Here is a 22,919-nt window from a genome sequence, read left to right on the forward strand (position 1 = left end):
TTTGATTGCTTTACTTGTGAGCAAACATATCCAAGGTATTAACTAGCATGGTAAAGTTGTCAATATTAAGGGAGTTTGTTTTACCAATTCTCAGGAGCAGTGCGGCAAGCCACGCTGCAAAGATGTCGTGCTGCGTGTGAAGAAAAAAAAGAACATGCAGTTTAATGAGTAGCAAACTTCTCAGGCCGGATGGGGCATCGAAAGAGGGCATTCATATGCCTCATGCCACCCGTTCTCGGATATAAATAGGTGGATTTCGTTTGATTTTTAGATACCTAGGCTCGGATACGGCCAACTCCCATTTGAGATTTCGATTGCGACATGCTTATATATATACTGAAGCACAGAGACAAGCAAAATTCCCAGTTTCGTTCAACAATAAGTTACTATAAAATTATGTCAAATTATTATAAAGCGCGTTTCTGCAATGACAATGGATCAGCCGTGGAAGATTACCACGGTGGAGATTACAGCTAATCCAATCCATTGAGTGAAGTAGGTCCCCTCTGCCAATTTGGCCGCTTGAAGTTGCTTCCTTTATTAACCATAAACCATCTAGCTTATATTATCTCGGAGACTTCCTACCGGGTGGGATTCTCCTCACCTTTGTCTCCGCAAGCTCATGATGGTTGTTGTGATGGCCCTTGCTATCAGATTTGCCGAAGATGGACGAGCCCAGTTTCTCCTGCCATTCAGGTCGGTCGTACTAGATGAACGCGGGATGTGCAGAAACCCATGGGGGTAAAAATAGCCCGAGCTTGCTAGGGAATCATGGCATCTGGCAGTTTCAGCCTGCTAAGATGTTGTTTGTCTCGTTGTATGGAGCCCTGGTCGGCTCTATGACGAGTATGATAACAATAAGGAAGCTCCCTGTGGGTAGGAGATCTCCAAGAATTTTATCTAACAACAAAGCATTGTCGCGTGAAAGAGAAGTAGTCATACAATGACTTCTTCACACACAATGGATTCCTCACGGACTCTTAAAGGCACAGGGAGGCCTATCATTCCGTTCCTGCACTTTCGATATATTTATTCATTCGAAGAACCACAGTATTGAAAGATATATAATGCACCGAGTCTTGTCTTGTCTTTGCTTTCCCCCTAGTATATCAGACGATTCGCACTCCGATACTATGCCAGAGGATACCGAGACGCGGGACGCTAGCGATCACGGCAGTCATGAAAGTCATGGTGATAACGCTAGCATTGAGCCTGTGGAAGACGAGGAATCAGCTGATTCTCAGGGAGAGTCCAGGTACGTATATTCTCGGATATGTTAACACCTTCCACAAACTTTGCAACTAACAGGACAAAGACAAACGCAAAGCACCTTCTTCTCCCTGCCATTGGAGATCCGCCAGAGAATATACTCTGACTTGTTGAGCCGCCACAAGAACAGAGAAAGGACCCCAAATATAAACTGGGAAATAACCCGGTTCGGCCGCGAGTGTGGCTGCTGGGAAGGCGGGACATGGGACTGTGGGAGAAATCTTCGGCGCCTGCTCGATGGCGACTATAACAGGCATGTCAGACTCGCTCCCGCTTGGACAGTCAGATACCGCCTCAGCGTACAGATCCTCAGAACCTGTATGCGGGTCTATGAGGAAGCGCGAGAGTTTCTATACGAAAGGAATCAGTGGATAGACGTTAGCTTCTGCTCGAATGCGCTACGTCAAGCGATATGTTTACTTGGAATTCGACCGGTCACCAGGCATACTCCAGTCTTCAGACAACCCAACAAATTCGCCTCAACTGTTTTCAAACTTCACATATGCCCTGCCCATTCTCGCTGTCGTCAGAGTTTCCTCAGCATGCGCACTGTCTTCTTAGTAGGTCTAGATGATCTGTCTGACCTTGTTCCTTGCATCACCAACTGCGTGTATAACGGTATCGAGCCATTATCCAGGCTTGGTATGCGATTCTTTCCAAACAATATATGGCCCCGTGGAGCAGGAAGAGAGTTGACTGAAAAAGAATTCCAAGTTCGAGTCCTCGGCGTCCTGAGCCGTATCAGGATGACACCTCATCCTAGGCTTCAAGGGCCTCTACCGGAGATAGACAGATGGGCGGAATATACATTGGATTATGTGGAACCAAATAAACTCGAAAGACGATTCGCTTCAAAACTAACCAGATACATGCCTGTTCATGAGTTCCTCGTATACTTCACGAAGAGAATGACCAGCTACGTGACATACCGCTGGGATCCAAGGTTCGAATCAGAAGAGGACAATGTACGCGATCTCGCCTTCCAGTGGTATAATGGCTTTCTGCGGTACAACGAACAGATAAACTCCGTGTCACGTTATTGCAGGAGAGCTCGAACCATCACTGTACAGCTTCAATTGCGCTATCAGATCGTTCAGCTCCACCGCGGGACCTACTGTCGTCACACCAACGCTCTCCAACATTTACTGGACGAGGGAGAGCTGAAAGAGAATCAACGGATTATTCAACACTTCTGGACCGGGGCAGAGTGGTGCCTGGGCGAGCTAGAGTGGGAGCCCTCATCAACGGAGTACCAGCTCATTTTGAACATTGGATGGTTATTCACGTGGAACCATATTCCGTCGTGGTGGGATGAGCTATGGGAATTCGTCAATTCAGAAGACTTCAGCCATGAGCGTGCGCGATATTATCTCTCCATGAACGCTTCTAGGATATCTAAGATGGGTGACTATGGCAGCTCCAGTGGTTGCAGAGACCCAGAAGGTCTGAGCAGGGAAGTCGAGAAGGCTCTTGCTCAGTTCTATAGTGATCCAGAATCGCCCAACCTGACAATTGAGGGGAATATATGACTGTTTTCGGTCCTTCTAAAGATAGTTATGGATTATTTGCATTACGTTCGTCCCTCTTACACGCACTCAATATAGCTCTTGGTACTAGATTCTAAACCGAAAATAGCTCTAGATGATACTAGTACAGAATGAAGTCGAATAGAGACCATAACCAAGACAAATAAACAAAACAGAGGTATCATAATGCATAAAGTTGAAGGATTCTAAGAAAAAAAAAAACATGAAAACAAGACTCCAGGCGCCGATTTTCGCGATTGTGTTCTGAAATGGCTGAAAATAGGCCCGTTTCAGGTCTCCTTCTGCTCTATTGTGGTGAACAAGAAAGGTAGTCAGTGTCTCATAACCCAAACGCGGAGGTCGTTAGTAACTCATGCGACCAGATAATAGAGGAGCACATACATATCAACTCGACGAGGGACGATCAAATCTACATCTCTGGAATATCCTCCAGCGACGAGCGAATCCGGTTACGATTCCTCCCGGGACTCAAACGTTGCTCTGGTGAAACGTGCAAATCAGACATTTCCTCAACCTGATCAGCAGAGGAAAACTGTGCCTCAGCCTCAACGGCCATTTGTGAGCGCCATATATGGTCATAAAAGGCGCTGTCCAAGAAAGCGTCAACGGACCAAGACGTCTTTTCCAACGGAGTCACGTCTTCAGCGGACGAGTTCCACAGGAACGTGCCAACTCCATCAACTGTGCGCACACTCCGCGTATATTCGTCGTCCCACTGCCATATATCGACCTGCACGCTGCATAGGTCCGTTAGACCTGCTTCGAAGTGGTATATCAAATTCCGTTGTTCATTGTTCAAGTTGAATATCAGCATTCCTTGGACCACGGACCGTGGATCTGTGGAACGGATGATGACTGGCGGGCTTGAATCTGCAAATGTACAGAGTCTATAGCCATGGAGAGTTGCTTGGGTCATGTTCTTGGAGATATCAACCTGTTGGCCCATGTGGATATGGTATTTCAGGACGGTGGGGATCATCAGTGGGCCATAGACGAAACGTGGGCCGCAGTCTGCCTTGCTCAAGAAATGGTCCACTTCACTGACAGTCAGGATATTTCCCAGAGCATGACGATAGTCAGCTGGATACCAGGGTTTCGGCTCCATCTGGTAAATGATTTTCGGATAGATAAATGAGGATTGTATCTGGAACCAGGGACTTTCTTGGGTAATGTATGATATGTTGGGTATGCTAAGTGGAAGCGAAGGAATCTCTTCAAATAAAGGGTAGATATACTAAGGTGCACACACAGATTTCATGAAAGGACCATGTATATGCGTCAGTGTCTCCATGACGATTGTATAAACGACATATAGTTTGTGTATGTCGTTTGCTAGAATCCTTCACAGGATACAGGTTCTGCAGGTAATTCTGACATTGTATATAAAGAGGAACAAATGATTGATATGTTCTCTATATGCTGGTAGGGGTATATAAAACTCAATATAGAAGATATAAAGAAGAATATTCAACCTCTGACGGTGGCTTCCTTCTGAAGGAAGCACAGGAGATTTTATGGGTGTCATGGATGAATAGGCAGGAACAATAACAAGGTACATACATCCAATGAATACTGTTTTCCAACAGTGATATGCATCCTACAGTGATATCTTGGGGCAGTCTACAGGGCGATTCCCCTCCTGAGGGATTTGCAGTGCCCATCTAAGTGTAGGCACCAGCCAGGACTGGAGCCTCATGCCCTGTGAATGGGTATGTGCACTACCAACAGACAACAGACATCACTCAGCTTCAGTCATGGCAGCAGAGTACTCGTTCCAGCAGATCTGGCAGCATCAGATTGTAAGAATTTCAACTACATATAGCTACGATGCGATAATAAGAGTATATATGACAAGATGGTCAAAGCAGACTGGAAGCGGGCCTGGTCCGAGCTGCCCTTCCGCACGTAAGGGACCCATGGCGGCGCGACTCCAGTTGGCGGGAAGAGCTAGAGTAAAGGAGCTTGGGTTTGCCCCCGCAGCGAAGTTGCTCCGAACCGCTCGAAGGATCCTTAGGAGACAGCCCATATCTACCATACCGTAGGCAACAGAGGATGTCGTAGTACAGTACAATAAGGTACTCAGTTAGCTGCTCACTAAGATCACTAAAGATCACTAAGAATCGAGCGGCTTCCACAGGCTTCTTTTATGCAGCTGGGCGGGCAGTGGCGGCAAAATGATTACATAGGCTGAGCCTGTCAGACCGCCTGCGGACAGCTCAGCACACGCCGCACAGCGCCTCTGCCCTTTTGCTAAGTCATCAGTCAACCGCCGCGTCTATCGTCACCTCATAACTGGAGCTGTCTCTGCCAACCTCCAGACCTCCTCCAACTCTCCATCTGTCATCTCTCTACCCCCCCTCTACATCCCACCCCAGGCATCTCTGCTTTCCTGCGAGATCCTGTCTCTTCTTTACCTGTTCGTCTCCTTTCAGACTGTTCCTTTTTCCCTCCGTCTCTTTCCCCTTCGTTGTCATTTAGTGACGTTCCCCGGCATTTCAGCCTGCGTCGCTCTCGCAGCTTGAGATACGTATAGCACAGTCTACAGCGTCGCTCAAGATGTCTCAGGAACCAGACCACGTTCACAGCAAGCAGAGGGTGCACCTCAAGTATGTCTTTTCTTCGTCTGGTGGTTGATTTGAGTCCTGCTAACAGCTTTGATAGCGACCCCTCTGGCGCTGAGAAGAAAGAGGTAAGCTTAGGAACATCAAATACCGCCACAGAAGCGCAAAATTCTGACAGCTGGCCGCAGGAGCTCGACACCTCAACGGCTATCCTCAAGAAGAAGAAGAAGCCCAACTCGTTGATGTAAGTAGTGTCTACCCCCTCCGTCTGTTGAGGAGAGTGGCGCTGACAAAGGGTCAAACAGTGTGACAGACGCCGTCAACGATGACAACTCCATCATCGCCCTCTCCAACAACACCATGGAGACGCTCCAGCTCTTCAGAGGTGACACTGTGTTGGTAAAGGGAAAGAAGCGCAAGGACACCGTCCTTATCGTGCTGGCAGATGATGATCTGGATGACGGAAGCGCTCGCATCAACCGTGTCGTAAGACACAACCTTCGTGTTAAGCACGGTGACATTATCACGGTGCACCCGTGCCCCGACATCAAATATGTAAGTTCAGCGAGTTTTTCCCCATTATATGGGCTATGCTAAACATTTCCTCTGCAGGCCAAGCGTATTGCTGTCCTCCCCATCGCTGATACCGTCGAGGGTATCACTGGCTCCCTCTTCGACGTTTTCCTCGCCCCCTACTTCCGTGAGGCCTACAGACCCGTCCGCCAGGGTGACCTGTTCACAGTACGTGGTGGTATGAGGCAAGTAGAATTCAAGGTTGTCGAGGTGGATCCCCCAGAGTACGGTATTGTAGCGCAGGACACCGTCATCCACTGCGAGGGCGAGCCCATTCAGCGCGAGGATGAGGAAAACAACCTCAACGAGGTCGGTTACGATGACATTGGTGGTTGCCGGAAACAGATGGCTCAGATCCGTGAGCTTGTCGAACTGCCCCTTCGCCACCCCCAGCTCTTCAAGTCCATTGGTATCAAGCCTCCCCGTGGTATCCTCATGTACGGCCCTCCCGGTACGGGTAAGACTCTGATGGCTCGTGCCGTGGCCAACGAGACCGGTGCTTTCTTCTTCCTGATCAACGGTCCCGAAATCATGTCCAAGATGGCCGGTGAGTCCGAGTCGAACCTGCGCAAGGCCTTCGAGGAAGCCGAGAAGAACTCTCCTTCCATCATCTTCATCGATGAGATCGACTCGATCGCGCCCAAGCGTGAGAAGACCAACGGAGAAGTCGAGCGTCGTGTTGTTTCCCAACTCCTTACCCTCATGGACGGCATGAAGGCTCGCTCCAACATTGTCGTTATGGCGGCCACTAACCGCCCCAATTCCATCGACCCTGCTCTCCGTCGTTTCGGACGTTTCGACCGTGAGGTCGACATCGGTATCCCCGACCCTACGGGCCGTCTGGAGATCCTGCAGATCCACACCAAGAACATGAAGCTTGCGGAGGACGTCGACCTGGAGGCCATTGCTGCCGAGACTCACGGTTACGTCGGATCTGATCTCGCCTCTCTGTGCTCTGAGGCTGCCATGCAGCAGATCCGTGAGAAGATGGATCTCATTGACCTCGACGAAGACACCATCGATGCCGAAGTTCTCGACTCCCTTGGTGTCACCATGGAGAACTTCCGCTTTGCTCTGGGTGTCTCTAACCCTTCAGCTCTGCGCGAGGTTGCCGTTGTCGAGGTCCCCAACGTCCGTTGGGAAGACATTGGTGGTCTGGAAGAAGTCAAGCGCGAACTCATCGAGAGCGTCCAGTACCCTGTCGATCACCCCGAAAAGTTCCTCAAGTTCGGTCTGTCGCCATCTCGCGGTGTTTTGTTCTATGGTCCTCCTGGTACTGGTAAGACCATGCTTGCCAAGGCCGTTGCCAATGAGTGTGCCGCAAACTTCATTTCCGTCAAGGGCCCTGAACTGCTGAGTATGTGGTTCGGTGAGTCCGAGAGCAACATCCGTGACATCTTCGACAAGGCTCGTGCTGCCGCACCTTGCGTTGTCTTCCTGGATGAGTTGGATTCGATCGCCAAGGCTCGTGGTGGCTCCGTTGGAGACGCTGGCGGTGCCTCTGACCGTGTCGTCAACCAGCTCCTGACTGGTAAGCATTTTTGTTGGTCTTTACGTTTACATATGAATCTGTACTAACGGTTCCGTAGAAATGGATGGTATGACCTCGAAGAAGAACGTCTTTGTCATTGGTGCCACCAACCGTCCCGAGCAGCTCGACCCTGCTCTGTGCCGACCTGGCCGTCTCGATACCCTTGTCTACGTTCCTCTGCCCGACCAGGCCTCGCGTGAGAGCATTCTCCGGGCTCAGCTCCGCAAGACTCCCGTTGCACCTGACGTGGATATCCCCTACATCGCCAGCAAGACCCACGGTTTCTCTGGTGCCGATCTTGGCTTCGTCACCCAGCGTGCCGTCAAGCTTGCTATCAAGCAGTCTATTGCTGCCGATATCGAGCGCCAAAAGGAGCGTGAGGCCGCCGGCGAGGATGTCAAGATGGAGGAAGAGGAGGAGGCTGAAGACCCTGTTCCCGAGCTCACCCGTGCCCACTTCGAGGAGGCCATGCAGTCCGCTCGTCGGTCCGTCAGCGATGTCGAAATCCGAAGATACGAGGCGTTTGCTCAGAGCATGAAGAACTCTGGTGGCAGCAGCTTCTTCCGCTTCCCCACGGCGGAGGAAGTCACGAATAACAACCAGAACGGTTTCGGTGAGGCCGGCAACGACGACAGCCTCTACGACTAGACGGTTTCCTTTATGCTTGACACTTGTCCGACCTGCGATCAGCGGTTTGGTGGAGCAACTGGTGTGGACCTTGTTTTCTTTGAGATTGATTGGCTTTTTAATGTCTTCCCTTCTGTTTAACATCTCCCGCTTGTCTTCTGTGATGTATCTCATGTGGCATAGTCGACGTGCAAGTGAACAGACAGACTGTTCGCGTTGATTCTCGGGTCGAGCCCGGTTTCACGGATCGACTACGGAGAAAATGGAATCTGACAGGCGGGTTACTGAAGCTCAGCCAAGTGGATCTAACTCTCTGACTGTATTCTACATTCCTCCCATAGATGTCCATTTCAAGACCACAAAGCTCTTGTTGTGTTCTGATAGGGAAGCTTTCCACGTAGCCAAACGAATCATGGTGTCCAAACAGGTATCATGGGCGAACAGTAATCCAGCCTCCTCAACTAGACTCCCAAGACTCCCCAGTCCGAATGTGTAAATAGAAAAAAAAAAAAAAAAAGGAAAACGCCTCTGTCCAGGATCTATGACCTGGATATGCCATGTAAATAAAAAACAGAACGATTACGTCTTGCAGCAGCGTCGGCAAAGACCAAGGAAGGTCCTTAGAGTGTCCTGTCCTCTCATCATGTCTATCTTCCCAGGGTATCCCATCCGGCCGAATCCTTCCTAGCATGATAAGTCAGAAAAGACACCCAAGTACCATCATCACGATTTGACACCCTTTCCAGCCTTTGCTTTCTTGTCTTTGACCGTCTTCTTGACGGGACTAGGCGTGCCGTTCTTCAGCGGCACTTTTCCAGCTTTGTCCGCCGTCCCATTCGTCTCTTTGCCGTCTCTCTCTTTCTTGATAGGTGGCGATTTCTTCGTCACACGAGGATTCCCATTTCCATTTTGAATGTCCTCCCCTTCTGACTCCGAGTCGTAGTCGTCATCGTCTATCTCTGCGCCTTCGATCATCACCACCTCGCGCAACGCTTCCTTAACGGCCCTGACGCCCTGGTGGACGACTCCACGCGGGATGCGCACGTCCACGTTCTCGAAGAAAGCAAGCGTGTCCGGATGTAGGTCCGCGTCTGGATCTCCATCAGCGTCGGCATCCGCAGCCTCTTCCTCACCGTTCGCTTTCTTTGTCCCGTTCCCGTTCTTGTTCCCATTCCCATTACTATGATGACCATTCTGAGCCGACGACGAGACGGCCGGGTGGGACTTGCCCTCCGCCAGCGCGACAATCGCCTCGACTACGTCGTCGAATCGCTCGCAGCGGCCTGCGCGGAGGAGTTCGAGGGAGAGGGCGCGGATGCGATCCGTCCAGCCGGCGCGCTGGAGAGAGGCGAGGAGCGTCGCGTGGAGTTCTTCGAGCGCGGACGTCGACGCCAGATGGGAGATGATGTCTGCTTCAATCGTGGGTGGCGGAGGAGGGCTGGTACCGCCGGCGGTAGAGGAAGATGAGACGTCCGCAGCGGAGGGCATGGTGTGACTTTGGTCTTTCCTTTCTTTCCTTTCCTTCTCTCCTTTTCCGTAACTGTCTGTTTTGTATGTAGTGTAGAGAGTTGGAAGTTGAAGTCGTAGTTGGGGGCGCCTTGATCAGAGATTCAAATTTCTCTAGATCAGAATCTGAACACAATGTTTCCGCAAAACTGTGTTTTTCTTTTTGCTTTCCTCCCCCTTCTCTTTTCAATGGTTCATTAGTTGTAATTTAAGAAGAGGATTATGGTCGTTCGTTCGTTCGTTCGTATCGTCAAAAGTTCCTTTCTTGCAAAGAGAAGCTAATTACCTATCGATGATGCGATCCCCAAATCCGATCGGTCGATAAACGGCGCGCAGAGAGAGAGAGAGAGAGAGAGAGATAGATAGAGGGATCGAAGAAAAAACAAGAAAAAAAGGAGGTTCCTGCCCTCCTTTCTGGAATTTTGCAGTGTTATGAAAGGAGGGATTTCGCTATCTGGGCAGTGAGTTTTTTGGGTGAAGGATAGGTAATTATTAAGTGCCGTGCGCAGGTAGATAGGTAAGGTTGGTAGTAGTAAGGTAAGTAGAGTCTGGAGGTTTTCCTCCGGTATTTGGTATTTATCCTAGGTACTGTATGTATAATTGAGCTAAATGGCGATCAATGCAGCAAATAAATTCTAACTGGCCTTTTGTGTGCTATAGGAACAATAGGTGAATAAGCTCCCAATCAATAATAAAATCTGGTGAATGTGATGATCTACAATAAAGAAATTCTTTTTTTTTTCTCAAGGCTAGAGCTTGTATAACTGTTGTGTTCTTCAATTCCAACCAAGGTGTTCCGTTACGGTAACTAACTTAACTTAATTCATGGAGGCTGGATGCATCTCTTTTTTTTTTCGCTCGCTTACTCCGAGAAGGCGGCAAGAACTTGAATTTGAACCTGTTCCGAATATGGAGATGGGGTATTATATATTGGAATCGTTGATGTGATAGAGAAGATATCCATCTACTTAATTGGATGTATTCTATTTTCTCCTGGCTAGTTATTTCTGGTTTTTGAGAAGGGTATAACTATACCCTACCATGATATATAGGAGAACTTCCATAATTCGGTTATCTGTGATAGGAATACAATATCTTTATCCTAATACACGTTATAATGGGCAGTCAGTGCTTGAATGCACGTCATCTGATGGCGCCTAGATATGTCTAGCATGGACCGAAAGCTTGCCGAGGAGACCCTGGGCCGCGGAAGATTGGGGGGCCGGCGATGCTCTGGCAGTATCTTTACTTGGAAATGCCGTCTCTACCTATCTATGGCATGCTATCTGATGCAGCGGATTCTTATGAGTTGACCAATTACTATCATCCAGACCGACCTCTGCAAGCAATGTTTACCCAGTCAACGCGGCTGGGGTGAAACCCGAAGCTGCTAAGAACGGCAGAAACAGCCACGTCCATTTAGACTTAACTGCGAACTGTTCCGGAAGAACGAAAATATATCATGAACAGGGTTCTGAACCCTGAAAAGACAGACTGAAACAGTGGCATAACACTCGCCCCCACGGCACGGGAACTGACTTGGACTGCGATTGGTGGTCGAATCTGTATATAGCAACCAGGTTTCTATTCTCGGAGGTCCTTCGAACAGGAGTTCTTCCACGTGTACGAAGTATCACTCTCTATCGGCATCCATTATTGAGCTAGAACGGTTGTTTCCTCATGACCGTGCATCTCAGGGCCCTTTAGCTCCCCAGACGCTCCGGGCGATGACCGATCAACCCTGGTCCGGGGTTTCGGGTGACTGCCGGTAAATCTGGATCTGAAGCTCTGTTCTCCCAGATAGGAACATGAGAACGGGAACAGCGCAAGTCTAACGTTGCAAAGCAAAAAATATATTCTCGAAACTAAGTAGCATGCAGTGCCCCTGACAGCGCCATTGCCATGCCAATGCCATCATCCTAGCCATGACATTCCGCGTCAGCCTTGAAAATCTCTAAGCGAGGAAATATTGGCAATATTCACATCCACAGGATCATATTGCATTATTGACTTTGCAGATTTCAATAATGAACTCACGGATACCGGACCGACGTGTGATCGCGTAGCTAAACCCCTGGTCCAATCGACGGCCCACTAGTTAGTGTTCCTAGTTCAACGGCGCGGTGGAAAAGAAGGAGATGTTGCCCGCTGGAGACAAGACTGCCCCGTCGCCCACCAGTAGGGCAGGAAATAGACTTGGCTGCTAGAGATTCTTTCTCCGGCACTATTGGAAGTATGACAGCACCACACCACTAGCTTCATCGGTCGTTGTCCCTCAAGAGTCTACCATGGAGAAGATCATGGATGGCCATCCGTCGAACTACTCAAGGGTTGACCGTAACTATTTTTGTTTCTATCACTTGCCTTGTTGGTTGTTTAGTTCGTTCTTCCACTACGAACTCGATCTCGAGGGGCAGAGCGGGTGTTATGATCGAAGGAATTAGATATGGAGCACCTGGAAGACTATCGTGATTCCGTAGACACCTAAGTATTGCTGTTGAAATTAATGTCCGGGTCATGCCCACGTTCTCTGAGCTGTAAGGGGTTAATCATGATTAGTCTACACAGACGCCCCGATCGCGTCCACCAGGGCATTAATAATATACAAGGGAGCTTCTAGTTATCTATCTAGAGCAGCTTCCTACTTCCTGATCAATTGCTGCCATAGATCCCTTTTCTACCTCCAAAAGCACGTCCAGTATAAATGATCAGGTACGCGTGGCCGATGAGACTATCGCTCTATCCCTGGCATCCGGTCTTGTGCAGAGTCTGCGTAAGACTTCATGGCTTATCGACACAAAGCCAGCCAGCCAGCCGCCCGCTAAAGTAGCTCCTTGCGAGAGATCCGGGAAATCATCTTTCGTAGCCGAAGCGGAGCGGACCCAAGGTGAGGAGGCCACTGCCACCATGAACGTAGGCTATTATTATTAGAATCAGAATAGTTTACCCTTCTCCAGCCGCCATGTTCCGTGAAAGGGGCGCATAGATATCTAACTAGAAGATGGACAGTTGTCATCATATAAACAGTGAGAGAGATTGGAGAAGCTAGGACATACTAGTAATGCTGTTTTCGGTTCTTCTGAATCCAAATGGAGTAGATTATTATTAAGTATTATTATGATGGCAGAGCTTAGCTTCCCCTATAGCACTAGAGAGTACGGAGTAGAGTATCTATGGAGTAGTATAGCCGTATTGCAGCGTTAAACTAACAATTAATTTATTATTATTATTATTATTGTTATTATTATTATTAACTCCTGCCCATCGCGCCTTCTCCTTCCGCAAAGTCCAGACCCCTGGAGGGGCGCGCCTTCCCCGGATGGGCTAAGGGCCCCTCGCACCGCAAACAGCTTAGCGCCGCGGCAGACGGGGGGCTGGTCACGTGCTGTGCCCGCACCAGGTGCGACTGCGGTTCGACTCCATCTCCCCAGCTCTCCTGCTTCAGATCTCGGGCAGCGCTTTCTCTTGCAACTTCTCTTCTCTTCTCTTCTCTTCCCTCTCTCCTCATCTCCTTCTTCCTCTCTCCCATCTGTCGGGCTGCTTCGCTGATCCCTCCTGTCGTTGCATTCCGTCTTCCCCACTCTCCTGGTTCATCCGTCCCCGACCTTATATGCCACGGAAAGATAACGGCCGCCGACACCTCTCGTTCACATAGCTTCCACAAGAATATTCTCCCTGCTTTCACGGCTCTTGAATCGCATCCAGTACTTACGACTGCTGAAGAGCATTACTGGATCAACACTTGGTTCTACAACCGTCTTGATCTGACGCATATTAGTCACGTTGCCGGCTCCGGAATAGACGAGGGAAGAGAAGGGCCGGCTGATGTTCACACTCGGATCGTGGACTTGCATTTGACATTCGTGGATCGGATCTACGATCATTTCGTGGCTTCTGAAGCTTCCTGGGCCCGGTTGGTGACGCCGTGTTGTGTTCCAAAGGAGTCTGCTGGCAACTCGAGGAGACGAATCGGAGTTGGTCTACAAGAACGATTGTTGAAGACCAATCATCGCTCGTCAATTAACTTGGAGGAAGAGGTCAATTCCAGATCAACCCATTCGAAATGTCTTTCCAAGGGACCGCATACCATGCGGACTCGGACGCAGACGACGAATATGAGCGGAGTGTCATGACATCGCCCCATCTGCCAACCGATTCTGAAACCTCTCCCACCGATTCAGAGCCTCCGTCAGCGGAGCAGACCCCGACAACATACGGAGCTCCAGAGAAGGATCATCACTTGCCCAAGACAATCATCACAGAATGGACCGCAGAGGAGTCTGCAGATTTTGTGGCTGGACTCGGTCTCCGCCAGTACTGTGATACGTTCATAGGTCAGTGAAAATGAAGGTGAAAGATAAGGGCGTGTTTGTCTGACGCTAATTCAACACTACAGAAAACGAAATCGTTGGAGAGGCTCTCGTTGCCTTGAAACACGACGAGTTGAAGGAGATGGGGATCAACAGTGTTGGTCATCGTTTGACCATCCTGAAAAGTGTGTACGAGATGAAGATCAAACAGGACATCCCATTAGATCCGGATCATTACATCCCTCTCTGTTAGTTTCCCATCTCCAATTTCTTCTGTCGACATGATGCTGACTAGCTCTATAGCGGCGGATCAGAGCTTGAACGAGAATGCAACACAGGAGGACATCGCTCGTATCATCCAGTCGATACAGCTTCGTGATGAGAGGATTGTTGCAGCTGAAGCAGAACTCCGCAGGCTGACAGAAGACTACCGACGTCTACGCGAAGAATTGCTTCCTGTCTTCAAAATGGCCAAGGATCGGTCGCAACCGTTACCCTACCAGCCGAGTCCCGAATTGTACGACCACGAGAACCAACCTATTACAACTCCCACCATTACACATCCACCAGAGCAGCAGAAGTCATCGTCCGGGATCTCACGGAGCTTCTCCAAGAGAATTTTCACCGGTGGCTCTGGCTCCAAGAATAACTCGCCCACGCATATCCCGCCGTCTGTCAATGATGGCTCAGTGCTCAACCCGTCTGCTGCAGCTGTTGCTGCTTCTACTCACCTCAGTGCAGGCATGAATGGACAGCCCTCTCCGAAATCCGTCAACATGCCTTCTCCAACGTCTCCGTCGCATTATCCTCAGACCCTCGCGTCGCGGTCCTATGCCCCTGAAGGCGTCTCGAATTCCAACCGTACTCATGACCACTCCGAAGATACATCTGCCGGCCAGTCTCGACCAGATAGAAATACTTCCACTCCTGGTTCACAGTCGCGACAGGGACAATCAACGTCCAGCTCTCGGGCAGAGTCAAGAGGCGGGGATGGTGCGCCACCAAGTGTGGAAATATTCAAGTCTTTCCGTGTGTCTATGGATGATCCATGTCACAAGGTCCTTCCAGCTGCTCTAAAGAAATACAACATCAATGCGGACTGGCGACAATACGCACTCTACATCGTGTATGGGGACCAGGAACGGTGTCTGGGTCTCGACGAGAAACCGTTGATTCTGTTTAAGCAGCTTGATAAGGAAGGACGCAAACCAATGTTCATGTTGCGGAAACATACGCAGCCGGCAGAAGGGCATACATCAAGCATATACTCGGCTACCGGTTCAGCACCGAACAGCGCAGGCTATGACAGCAGTGGGCGACCTCAGATCCAACTGCCTGGTGGCGTGCTGTAGCAAATTCTCACCCACCTTCACCACGCGTAATATTCTGAGAGTATTTGCTTCCCTCGAGAACTCTTCGCTGGTCGCGGTTATCCTTTTCTATTTTATCTACATCAGAGGCGACAATGGCAAGTTCCTCAATTTCCCAGGACTTTTTGAGCAGCTGAACTGGTTGCTGCATCAGGCGGCGGGAGTCTGGACTGTTTAATGATCTTTACCGGGCCACGACGGGATATTTATATTGATGCATATTCATCCTTTTCACTCTTACTTTTTTTTTTCTACCCTTCTATCTCTGGTTCTGATCACTCCAGCTTATTCAGCGCTTCGCATTTTATTTCATCTTTGTTTCAACTAGGTATTCCCCTTTGCGCCTTCAACATCTTGTTTTTATTTCTACAATGGGCAGATGAAATCTGGGAATAAGGAGCACGCTATGGACATGTCTACTTTTTTTTAACATTTCTTTTTCCTATTCTATTTCCATTTGACAATGTTCCTCCCTATGTGTGAACTCGGATGGGATTGATTGTGTTCTTGATATGGTTGTCTAAAAGCTTAGACGAGCAATTGGCGGGCGAAATGAAGATGGAAGACAAAATATGAATGAAAATTATATACAAAAGAACACCCGTCCGTACTTTTACCTTCATTTAGAAGCCGCGATGATCACCTTGGAGTTGATCATATCGAAATGGCCACGGCAAACTTGTATGTATGTACATACCTCGAGTATTATCTACTTCTTGCTCTATATCTTAAAAGTAAACATGATCATTACATCATGAAGTTTTATTGACTAGGTAGCAAATGGCTATAGGTCATAACGTCTCCCGGTGGAAATGGAACTAGCAAAATCATGTCTTTATGTATGTACATACATTTGCAGAAGATAAATTCCACGTCCACTCCCCACCGTTGTTTTCCAGCTAAGAGCTAGAATAACAAGTGATCTTTTGTGATACTTTTTCTTTCTTCCCCCATTCCCCACCAGAGCTTTCTTTTAGGCCTCAGCATCCAGGTTTCGGAGCTGTTGAGCGAACGTCTTCCGGATCCATTCCATGTATGACTTCCACTTGTGATGTTCAGGAGACGACTCCGCTATCGGGAAGGCTTTGTCGAGATCTCGACTGATCTTGAGGACGCCGAGAGAAGCTTCCTGTGCCTTTTCGAGCTCCTGCTTCACTGCGTTCTCCTTGGGCTTGAAAGAGAGGACGGCTCGGTAGCGATCTGAGAGGGCGTCGAGTTGGCGCTGGGTTTCTTCCGGAGCCAGGTGGATCAGTTTCGCGGTCATGAGGTTGCAGATTGTGCGGATGTCTTGTTCGTCGTCGATACCGGCCAGGATGCGGTCGAAGAATTCGGAGACATTGATGCGGGAGAAAGCGGTATCCAGACAGGCGTAAAGAGTTTCGTAGGCGCTCTATGCTATGGTTAGACACTTCTGTGGCTTTGGATTTCGTACGATATGAGTTTCTGATACTAACCTTTCGCAGCTCAAGACCGTCATCAACCTTGTGTTTGAACGGGCCCATTTGTACCTCGCGCATCAGCTCAGGTTTGATATGGGTGTCGCCAATGACGGCTGGTAACAACTCGTTGAGATGGGGAAGAATGATGTTCATCTTGTTATGTATGGCAGAGTTCAACGTCGTCAAGGCAAGACGGTGGTTTCCCAGGTCGCGATCGCTGAGCATGGTCACGAGCAGAGGGACGATCAACGGTCGAAGGACATCGTTGTATGCTCTGCTCGAGTCAGAAAGCGTGTAACGGAATGCTGATATCACGGTGCCGCGAATAGTTGGGTTAGAGTTGGTTAGATGGTCCTGGAGAAGAAGCGTTAGCAACAAGGCACCAACTCGGGGAAGGAAGTTGTAGTACCTGGAGGTGTGGAATATAAGCAACGGGATCAATCAGGGCTAGACGCCCAATACACTCCGCGCCTACAGCTCGGTTGTCTTCGTCTTCGGACACAATAAGGAGAATCTCCCAGAGCTTGACAGCAAATGGTGCAAGATCTTGCCGCACGGCCTCGGGGTGCTGAAGAAGCTCCTTGACCGAGTGAAGGAGCAGATAGTTCGAAGAGCTGGACTTATCCAACCCTTCAAGTATAACAGGCATGTATATTTTGACATTGCTGGCTGCGGCATTTCCGAGTGCCGCGGCAGCAGCCAAACGAACCTTATCTGATTTGGATGAGAAGTTGGAGATGAAGAGATCAGGCTTGAGCGGGGAATCAGTCCCCATCCGAAGACCAACCTCGCCCAATATGGCCAGAGCGAGACACTTGCGGCGGTCGTCCTGGGCAGTACGCAATTCCGTCAGGAAGTCTTCCATCTTTACATCCAACTTGGGACCACCGAACACCAGCAGGGTTCCAATAGCCCTGCCAACGACAGACGGGTCTCCATTGATGCCAACATCCCGCAAGAACCGTTTCATCAGGTCGGCACCAGCTCCCTGTTCTCCAATGACCCTCACCAAGAACAGCAGTGCCTTCAGAACAGTGCCGACCAGGGGCGCTACCACAACAGAACAGAGAGCAGAGATAAGACGGTCGTTAACAAGGAGGTCGCCATTCTTGGGAAGAATTCTAGAAAGGATGATGAGGGCAGGAGTGAGAAGATGGAAGTCGTCCGGAGTGAGGAGCGGAAGAAGGAAGTTCTCCAGATCCTGTAGTGTCTTCTGGTCATAATGGACCCTGGTGTGAGGGTTCATAGCCAGACTCCGAAGAGCCTCCAAACAGGAGCCTCGAAGACTACGGTCCGACTTCCGCAGTTGGGCAGCCAACTCCATAGTTGCTTCACAGACCCAGGCAGATGTGACATCTTGATCACTGCTAGCAAGGACAGCCACGTCGTCAATTGCACGGGCTGCTGCAAGTCGGGTCGTCTCGTTCTTCAGACGATCCAAGAGAACGGCGAGGCCCTTCGTGCGTTGAACAGGCGAGACAAATTTGGCCCCCTGGTCTCCGGATGTGCGAGCAAGCAGAACGCCAAATACGTGGATAGCTCTCTGGCGGACCTCCAGGTCTGCTGTCGTATCAGTAATCCGACCTAGGATCACATCGTAGAGCTTCTCCAGCTGCGGTGCAAGGTCTTGTTCCTCGGGCGATACGCGGGGCGGCGTGAGTGCCTTGACAATCTGCTCAATTGCACCCAGGGCTTCGCTGCTTACCTTATAGTTCTTATCGTTCACGCATCCCACAACGCCGGGGATTAAAGCAATCAGGAACGGCAGCAGTGCCTCTGAAATATGAGTCTCCGCAATTGCCGCAATCAGACTCAGCGTCTCTATTTGCAGGCTGCCGGCGCTGATCGCGGCTCCAGAAGAGACAACAGCACCGCTCGAAAGAGCCGATGCTTTCAAGGCGTCTGCGATGGGATCCTCGATCCGCTGCAAGAAATCGGCCAGACCGCCGTAGCGTACGAGGGCGAGGTTTTTCAGCAGAACGATTGCGGCCTGCTTCAGAGGCGCCGAAGCCTTTCTCCACATCTTGACCAGGCTTTGAACGATAGAGGGAACGAGGCGCGCCAGATCAGCCTGTGGACCGGATTTTGGCGTCGCCGGCAACATCACCGGCGAGCTGACGGCGGAAGAAGTTCCCATGCTTGGTTCAAAATCGATCATGCTGGCATCGCTATCCTGCCGCCTTCTCTTCCTCGTGTTCTTTGAGCCACCCACTGAGTCGAGGAAACCATTGGAAGATATGATCATGGCACCTTCACCGGTCTTCCGAACGAGCGCAGTGACGGTTGACACGACTTCCAGCTTAACACTCTCTTCTCTTTCCTTTCCAAATCTCGAGATTAATGCCGGAGCCACCTGTTGGTACAGCGTTGCGTCTTCCAGGACACGATTGCCACCGTACGAAGCCACAACCGTATACAGCACTTTCGCGGCACATCGTCGAACCTTCCAGCTCATATCATCAATATCACTGTAACCGCCCTCCTCTTCGAAGTCATCGAACTCGTCGTCACCGTCGTCGGGTTCTTCCGTGGCTCCATCCTCACTCCCTTCGTTCGTGCCCCCCATTTCCTCATCATCTTCAAACTCCGCCACATTCGGATCATATTTGAGATACCTAAGCGCAGCGTTGATTGAATCCGCGAGGTATGGCTGCATCTCTTGGCTACAGGCATCCAGCAAGGCCTCCAGTGTCACCAAGGCTGTCTCCCGAAGTTCGTCTGCTTGAGGATCGTGCTCCCCGCTGTCTGAATCGTCGTCATTCATTTCTTCCAGTTCTTGCTCACTGAGTGCGGACAAAACAAACGGCGCCAGAGTTATAAGATAAGGGCCGAACTTGGCTGGTGCAGCCCTCGCCATGGCGCCTATAGTGGCAATGAGATGGCGACGGTGAACGGTGGTCAGATGCGATGAGCGGAAGCTTTCGATGAGTTCCGATATCAGGGCACTCAGTTGCGCATCTGACAGGTGAAGTAGGAGCGCTGAGATAGCCGTCAATGCACGTTTTGTAACGACGGTACCAGCCGAATCGTTCTCGATGATTGACATGATCGACTTCTGCAGGGCAACGAGCTCCGTATCTTTCAGCAACGGTCCGAAGCAGGTGATAACCTCTATGACAACATCAATCGCATCACTGCTAAAACCCTTGGATGGGTCCTTTTCCAGCATTCCCTTGGTGACCGAACCCCTTCTCGATGTCGATGGCGTAGGGCCAGTTAGTCGTGGGATAAGCACCCGTGAGATGGCTGAGAAGGCCGAAATGGCCTCCTGACTAGGAGGCACACCTGGTTGTGGCCGTGGGAGGGCAGAGATGATAACTCGCAACGCTGTGTTCGGGACCGAAGTATCGATCGACTGAGATGCAGTCAAGGAACTCAGTTTGTCGACGAGAGGACTCAGACTCTCAGACGGTAGGCGGCTGACGAGGGGACCGAGGCTGTTTGACAGGAATCGTTAGATATGTGGTTTCCGTTGACAGCATTTCGTCTTACCATTTCAAAGCCTGATTCTGGACTTCTCCATGTTGATCATCCAGCGCTTTCAGAAGGCCGTCCACCAGTCTGCCTGCAGAGCTCTGGTCCTGTGCAAGATATGCGGAGCTAGGACTGTTCAGTATCCCCAGCAGGTCATCCAAGGACATGTATCTGATATCTGGATCAGGGTCATCGAGCTTTCCCAGCAGACCGTTGAGGTTCTGCTGGGTGGCTTGTCGGTCAACCATGGCTGCCTGTATGCTGGTGGAACGGATGCAAGATCGACTCAGAAGCAGGGGGAATAGCTCTCCCGGACTTTTAAAATGCCTGAATACAAAAATAGAAAGAACAGAGTCCAGCAGTAGTCTTGAAATCAGCCGCGTGAAATGGTCGTGAGTCGTCAACGTGGGGCAGCTTGTTCGAATGAGGGGAAGGTTAAACTGTTCCGAGACACAGTGCAGCCAGGCGGGAGGAACGTAGATGAAGGGCAGATATCTTCAGAATTGAGGATGAAGGGAAGTCCTCCTTTGTCAAAAGAACAGGATACTGAGGGGCATGCAGGATAAAGAAAGTGCAGTTCACCGGTGGTCAATAAATCGATAACGAAGTAATTCGATGGTAATTCCACGGTACAGAAGTCATAGAACGGGAACTCTAAGCTGCTGTGATTACAGGCTTGATACAGGTAATGTTACGAGGGAACTGTATCGCTGGTGGCAGCCTGAAGCACACCGCCTTGCAGCCTGACAGATGAGGCGACAAACAGGTACCTGGGTTCCCCGCCAAAATGGGTGAGGACGCAAGTATATTATTGATGACTGCCGGTGACATCACTTCGGGCCAACCACAACCAACTTGGACGGGCCCGTCTTTTCCCGCTGCGGAAGCTCTTGGAGTGCCAGGATGAGAAACCACCTGATCTTCGTTTCTCTTCTTTTCCTTCTCTCCCCCCTTCTACGATCCTAATCTCTAATCCAATTCCTCGTAATCAGTCCTCCGCGACACTCTCCAGCTTCACATTCATCACACACAATGGTTCTCCCACGCACTGCTGCCTTCCGCACCCTCTTCGCCTCCCGATCCGCCCGGGCTGGAGCCCGCGCTAGCTCCCGGGTGAGCTCACGATGCCAGCAGCTGGGACGACGATCCTACGCCTCCCAGGGTGGCCACGGCGGCGAACAGAAGAGCAGTGACCTCCCATGGTGTGTCTCCTGTTGATATTCCCTTGATTCAGCTCAATTGAGCTTGTAGATCCTGCGATAATGGTGCAACAGCGTGCTAACAGTCTTCTGTAGGGCTGTGGGTGCCGTTGCCATCACAGTCCCTTCCGCCTACCTCCTGCTCAGCTCTGGTCCTGAGCTTCCTCACGGTCATGAGAAGGAGCAGGTTCCCAAGAGTATAGCAGAGCCCGAGGAGCCGAGGGAGGAGGCCAAGGAGGAGGCCGAGCCCGAAGCCCCCAAGGAAGAAGCCAAGGAGGAAGCCCCCGAGGGAGCCAAGGAGGAGGAGAAAGAGAAGCCCGCTGAGGACGAGAAGCCTTCTCAATACGACCAGGTAAGTTGATCAGCGTTTGTCGCCATATTCTGCTTCGTTCGCGTTGCTGGGAGCTGGCTTGATAAGAGATCAGTCGAGAGACAAACCTCTACAAGCATGGCCCGGCTGATGTTACGCACCAATGTCTTTTTCTTTAAAAAAAAGAGAGAAAAAGAAGTATGGAATTGCGTTCATAGCTGACTCTTCGCAGCCCGGGGCCGTTAAGATGATTGATGGCGCGGGCAAGACTCCTGGCTCCATTTCTGGAAAGCAGGAAGGCCTCGACAACGCAAACACCTCCAACCCTTTTACGACCGCTCCTGGCAAGAGTGAGAAGGTAGAGGGCGATGTCGAGACTGCCAAGCTCAAGGGCTCCGTCGACCCCCAGCGCCCTGAGAAATAAAGAAATCAAGTCGGAGAAGACTAGACTAGCTAGCCTCCTGGCAAAAAACATGAACGAGATTAAACGTCTGGTTTACACCTCGCCTGAAATGACCAGTCGACTGCACATGTTCACGTCTAATGTTTTAAGATGATGCATATCCTTGAGCTTGGTGTGGATTGGAGCAATTCGGCCGTGCAATGTTTCTTTCCTTTTCCTCCTATCTCCCCGTCGCGTGACGTGATGTAATATACAAAGCTCGTTTTGTAGAAGTTGAAGAATATATAGCGTCAAAAGAGGGTTTCTTTCGCCTGGATATCCCCCGCACATACTTCCATAATCGACACAAACTACCAAGTAGACACAGGTCTTTTATTTGATATGAACTATTATAATTATCACACCATACATAATTGACAGACTGATATATGCAATCGACTCGATCTCAAAAAGCAAGTCTCGAAAGCAACACCTTGCCCCAAATCCCATCCCATCCCATGCCATCCACTTCGCTCATTCATGCATTATCTCGTCCCTTTTTTTTTTCTTCTTCTCTATCTATTCTTTCTTGGGCATTCCAGCTTCAGTAATCATTGCTCATTTCCTCTCTCTTTCTTTCAATTTTTCTTTTCTCCGTGAAAAAGAAAAAGAATTATAATGGCCCTATCCCCCACCCCCGCGTGTCGTGACGACGAGGGAAATAAAAAGTCTCGCTGAAACTACGGGAGGGGGAAGGGGGCCAATAATATACATAGTTCGAGGATGAAAACAAGATATCTGAATGAATGAAACCCATCAAT

General features: G+C 50.0%; 8 protein-coding genes across 8 annotated transcripts; 5 read left to right on the plus strand and 3 right to left on the minus strand.

Annotated features, from left to right (window-relative positions):
• Positions 1 to 1,133: 1,133 nt before the first annotated feature.
• C8Q69DRAFT_528744 (hypothetical protein) lies at positions 1,134 to 2,798 on the plus strand (the record flags this gene model as incomplete). The annotated part of the gene is made up of 2 exons (XM_028633681.1): positions 1,134 to 1,255; positions 1,316 to 2,798. 2 exons carry the CDS (start codon positions 1,134 to 1,136, stop codon positions 2,796 to 2,798), a joined length of 1,605 nt encoding a protein of 534 aa, XP_028484310.1.
• A 104-nt stretch (positions 2,799 to 2,902) lies between these two features.
• On the minus strand, positions 2,903 to 4,216 carry C8Q69DRAFT_300346 (hypothetical protein). Its single transcript, XM_028627140.1, has one exon. It carries the CDS (start codon positions 3,919 to 3,921, stop codon positions 3,226 to 3,228), a length of 696 nt encoding a protein of 231 aa, XP_028484311.1. The 5' UTR covers positions 3,922 to 4,216; the 3' UTR covers positions 2,903 to 3,225.
• Positions 4,217 to 4,955: 739 nt separating this feature from the next.
• Positions 4,956 to 8,584, plus strand: C8Q69DRAFT_471023 (cell division control protein Cdc48). Its single transcript, XM_028630875.1, has 6 exons — positions 4,956 to 5,422; positions 5,478 to 5,505; positions 5,566 to 5,621; positions 5,683 to 5,932; positions 5,990 to 7,481; positions 7,540 to 8,584. Exons 1-6 carry the CDS (start codon positions 5,373 to 5,375, stop codon positions 8,127 to 8,129), a joined length of 2,466 nt encoding a protein of 821 aa, XP_028484312.1. The 5' UTR covers positions 4,956 to 5,372; the 3' UTR covers positions 8,130 to 8,584.
• Positions 8,585 to 8,718: 134 nt separating this feature from the next.
• Positions 8,719 to 9,744, minus strand: C8Q69DRAFT_300350 (hypothetical protein). Its single transcript, XM_028627141.1, has one exon. The coding sequence runs from the start codon at positions 9,594 to 9,596 to the stop codon at positions 8,832 to 8,834; it is 765 nt and encodes a 254-aa protein (XP_028484313.1). The 5' UTR covers positions 9,597 to 9,744; the 3' UTR covers positions 8,719 to 8,831.
• A 3,844-nt stretch (positions 9,745 to 13,588) lies between these two features.
• On the plus strand, positions 13,589 to 15,374 carry C8Q69DRAFT_300436 (MAPKKK cascade protein kinase regulator Ste50). Its single transcript, XM_028627143.1, has 3 exons — positions 13,589 to 13,948; positions 14,011 to 14,172; positions 14,228 to 15,374. Exons 1-3 carry the CDS (start codon positions 13,678 to 13,680, stop codon positions 15,274 to 15,276), a joined length of 1,482 nt encoding a protein of 493 aa, XP_028484314.1. The 5' UTR covers positions 13,589 to 13,677; the 3' UTR covers positions 15,277 to 15,374.
• C8Q69DRAFT_300431 (hypothetical protein) lies at positions 15,375 to 15,778 on the plus strand. Its single transcript, XM_028627142.1, has one exon. The coding sequence runs from the start codon at positions 15,472 to 15,474 to the stop codon at positions 15,688 to 15,690; it is 219 nt and encodes a 72-aa protein (XP_028484315.1). The 5' UTR covers positions 15,375 to 15,471; the 3' UTR covers positions 15,691 to 15,778.
• A 256-nt stretch (positions 15,779 to 16,034) lies between these two features.
• On the minus strand, positions 16,035 to 20,658 carry C8Q69DRAFT_300448 (putative cullin binding protein CanA). Its single transcript, XM_028627144.1, has 4 exons — positions 20,226 to 20,658; positions 17,143 to 20,170; positions 16,749 to 17,087; positions 16,035 to 16,684 (listed from the first exon to the last, which is right to left on the minus strand). Exons 1-4 carry the CDS (start codon positions 20,453 to 20,455, stop codon positions 16,268 to 16,270), a joined length of 4,014 nt encoding a protein of 1,337 aa, XP_028484316.1. The 5' UTR covers positions 20,456 to 20,658; the 3' UTR covers positions 16,035 to 16,267.
• Positions 20,659 to 21,035: 377 nt separating this feature from the next.
• On the plus strand, positions 21,036 to 22,437 carry C8Q69DRAFT_471036 (hypothetical protein). Its single transcript, XM_028630876.1, has 3 exons — positions 21,036 to 21,409; positions 21,503 to 21,758; positions 21,949 to 22,437. Exons 1-3 carry the CDS (start codon positions 21,240 to 21,242, stop codon positions 22,138 to 22,140), a joined length of 618 nt encoding a protein of 205 aa, XP_028484317.1. The 5' UTR covers positions 21,036 to 21,239; the 3' UTR covers positions 22,141 to 22,437.
• Positions 22,438 to 22,919: the final 482 nt, after the last annotated feature.

Source organism: Paecilomyces variotii (assembly GCF_004022145.1).
Source record: "Paecilomyces variotii strain CBS 101075 chromosome Unknown C8Q69scaffold_7, whole genome shotgun sequence".
In the NCBI taxonomy this organism is placed as follows: Eukaryota; Fungi; Ascomycota; class Eurotiomycetes; order Eurotiales; family Thermoascaceae; genus Paecilomyces; species Paecilomyces variotii.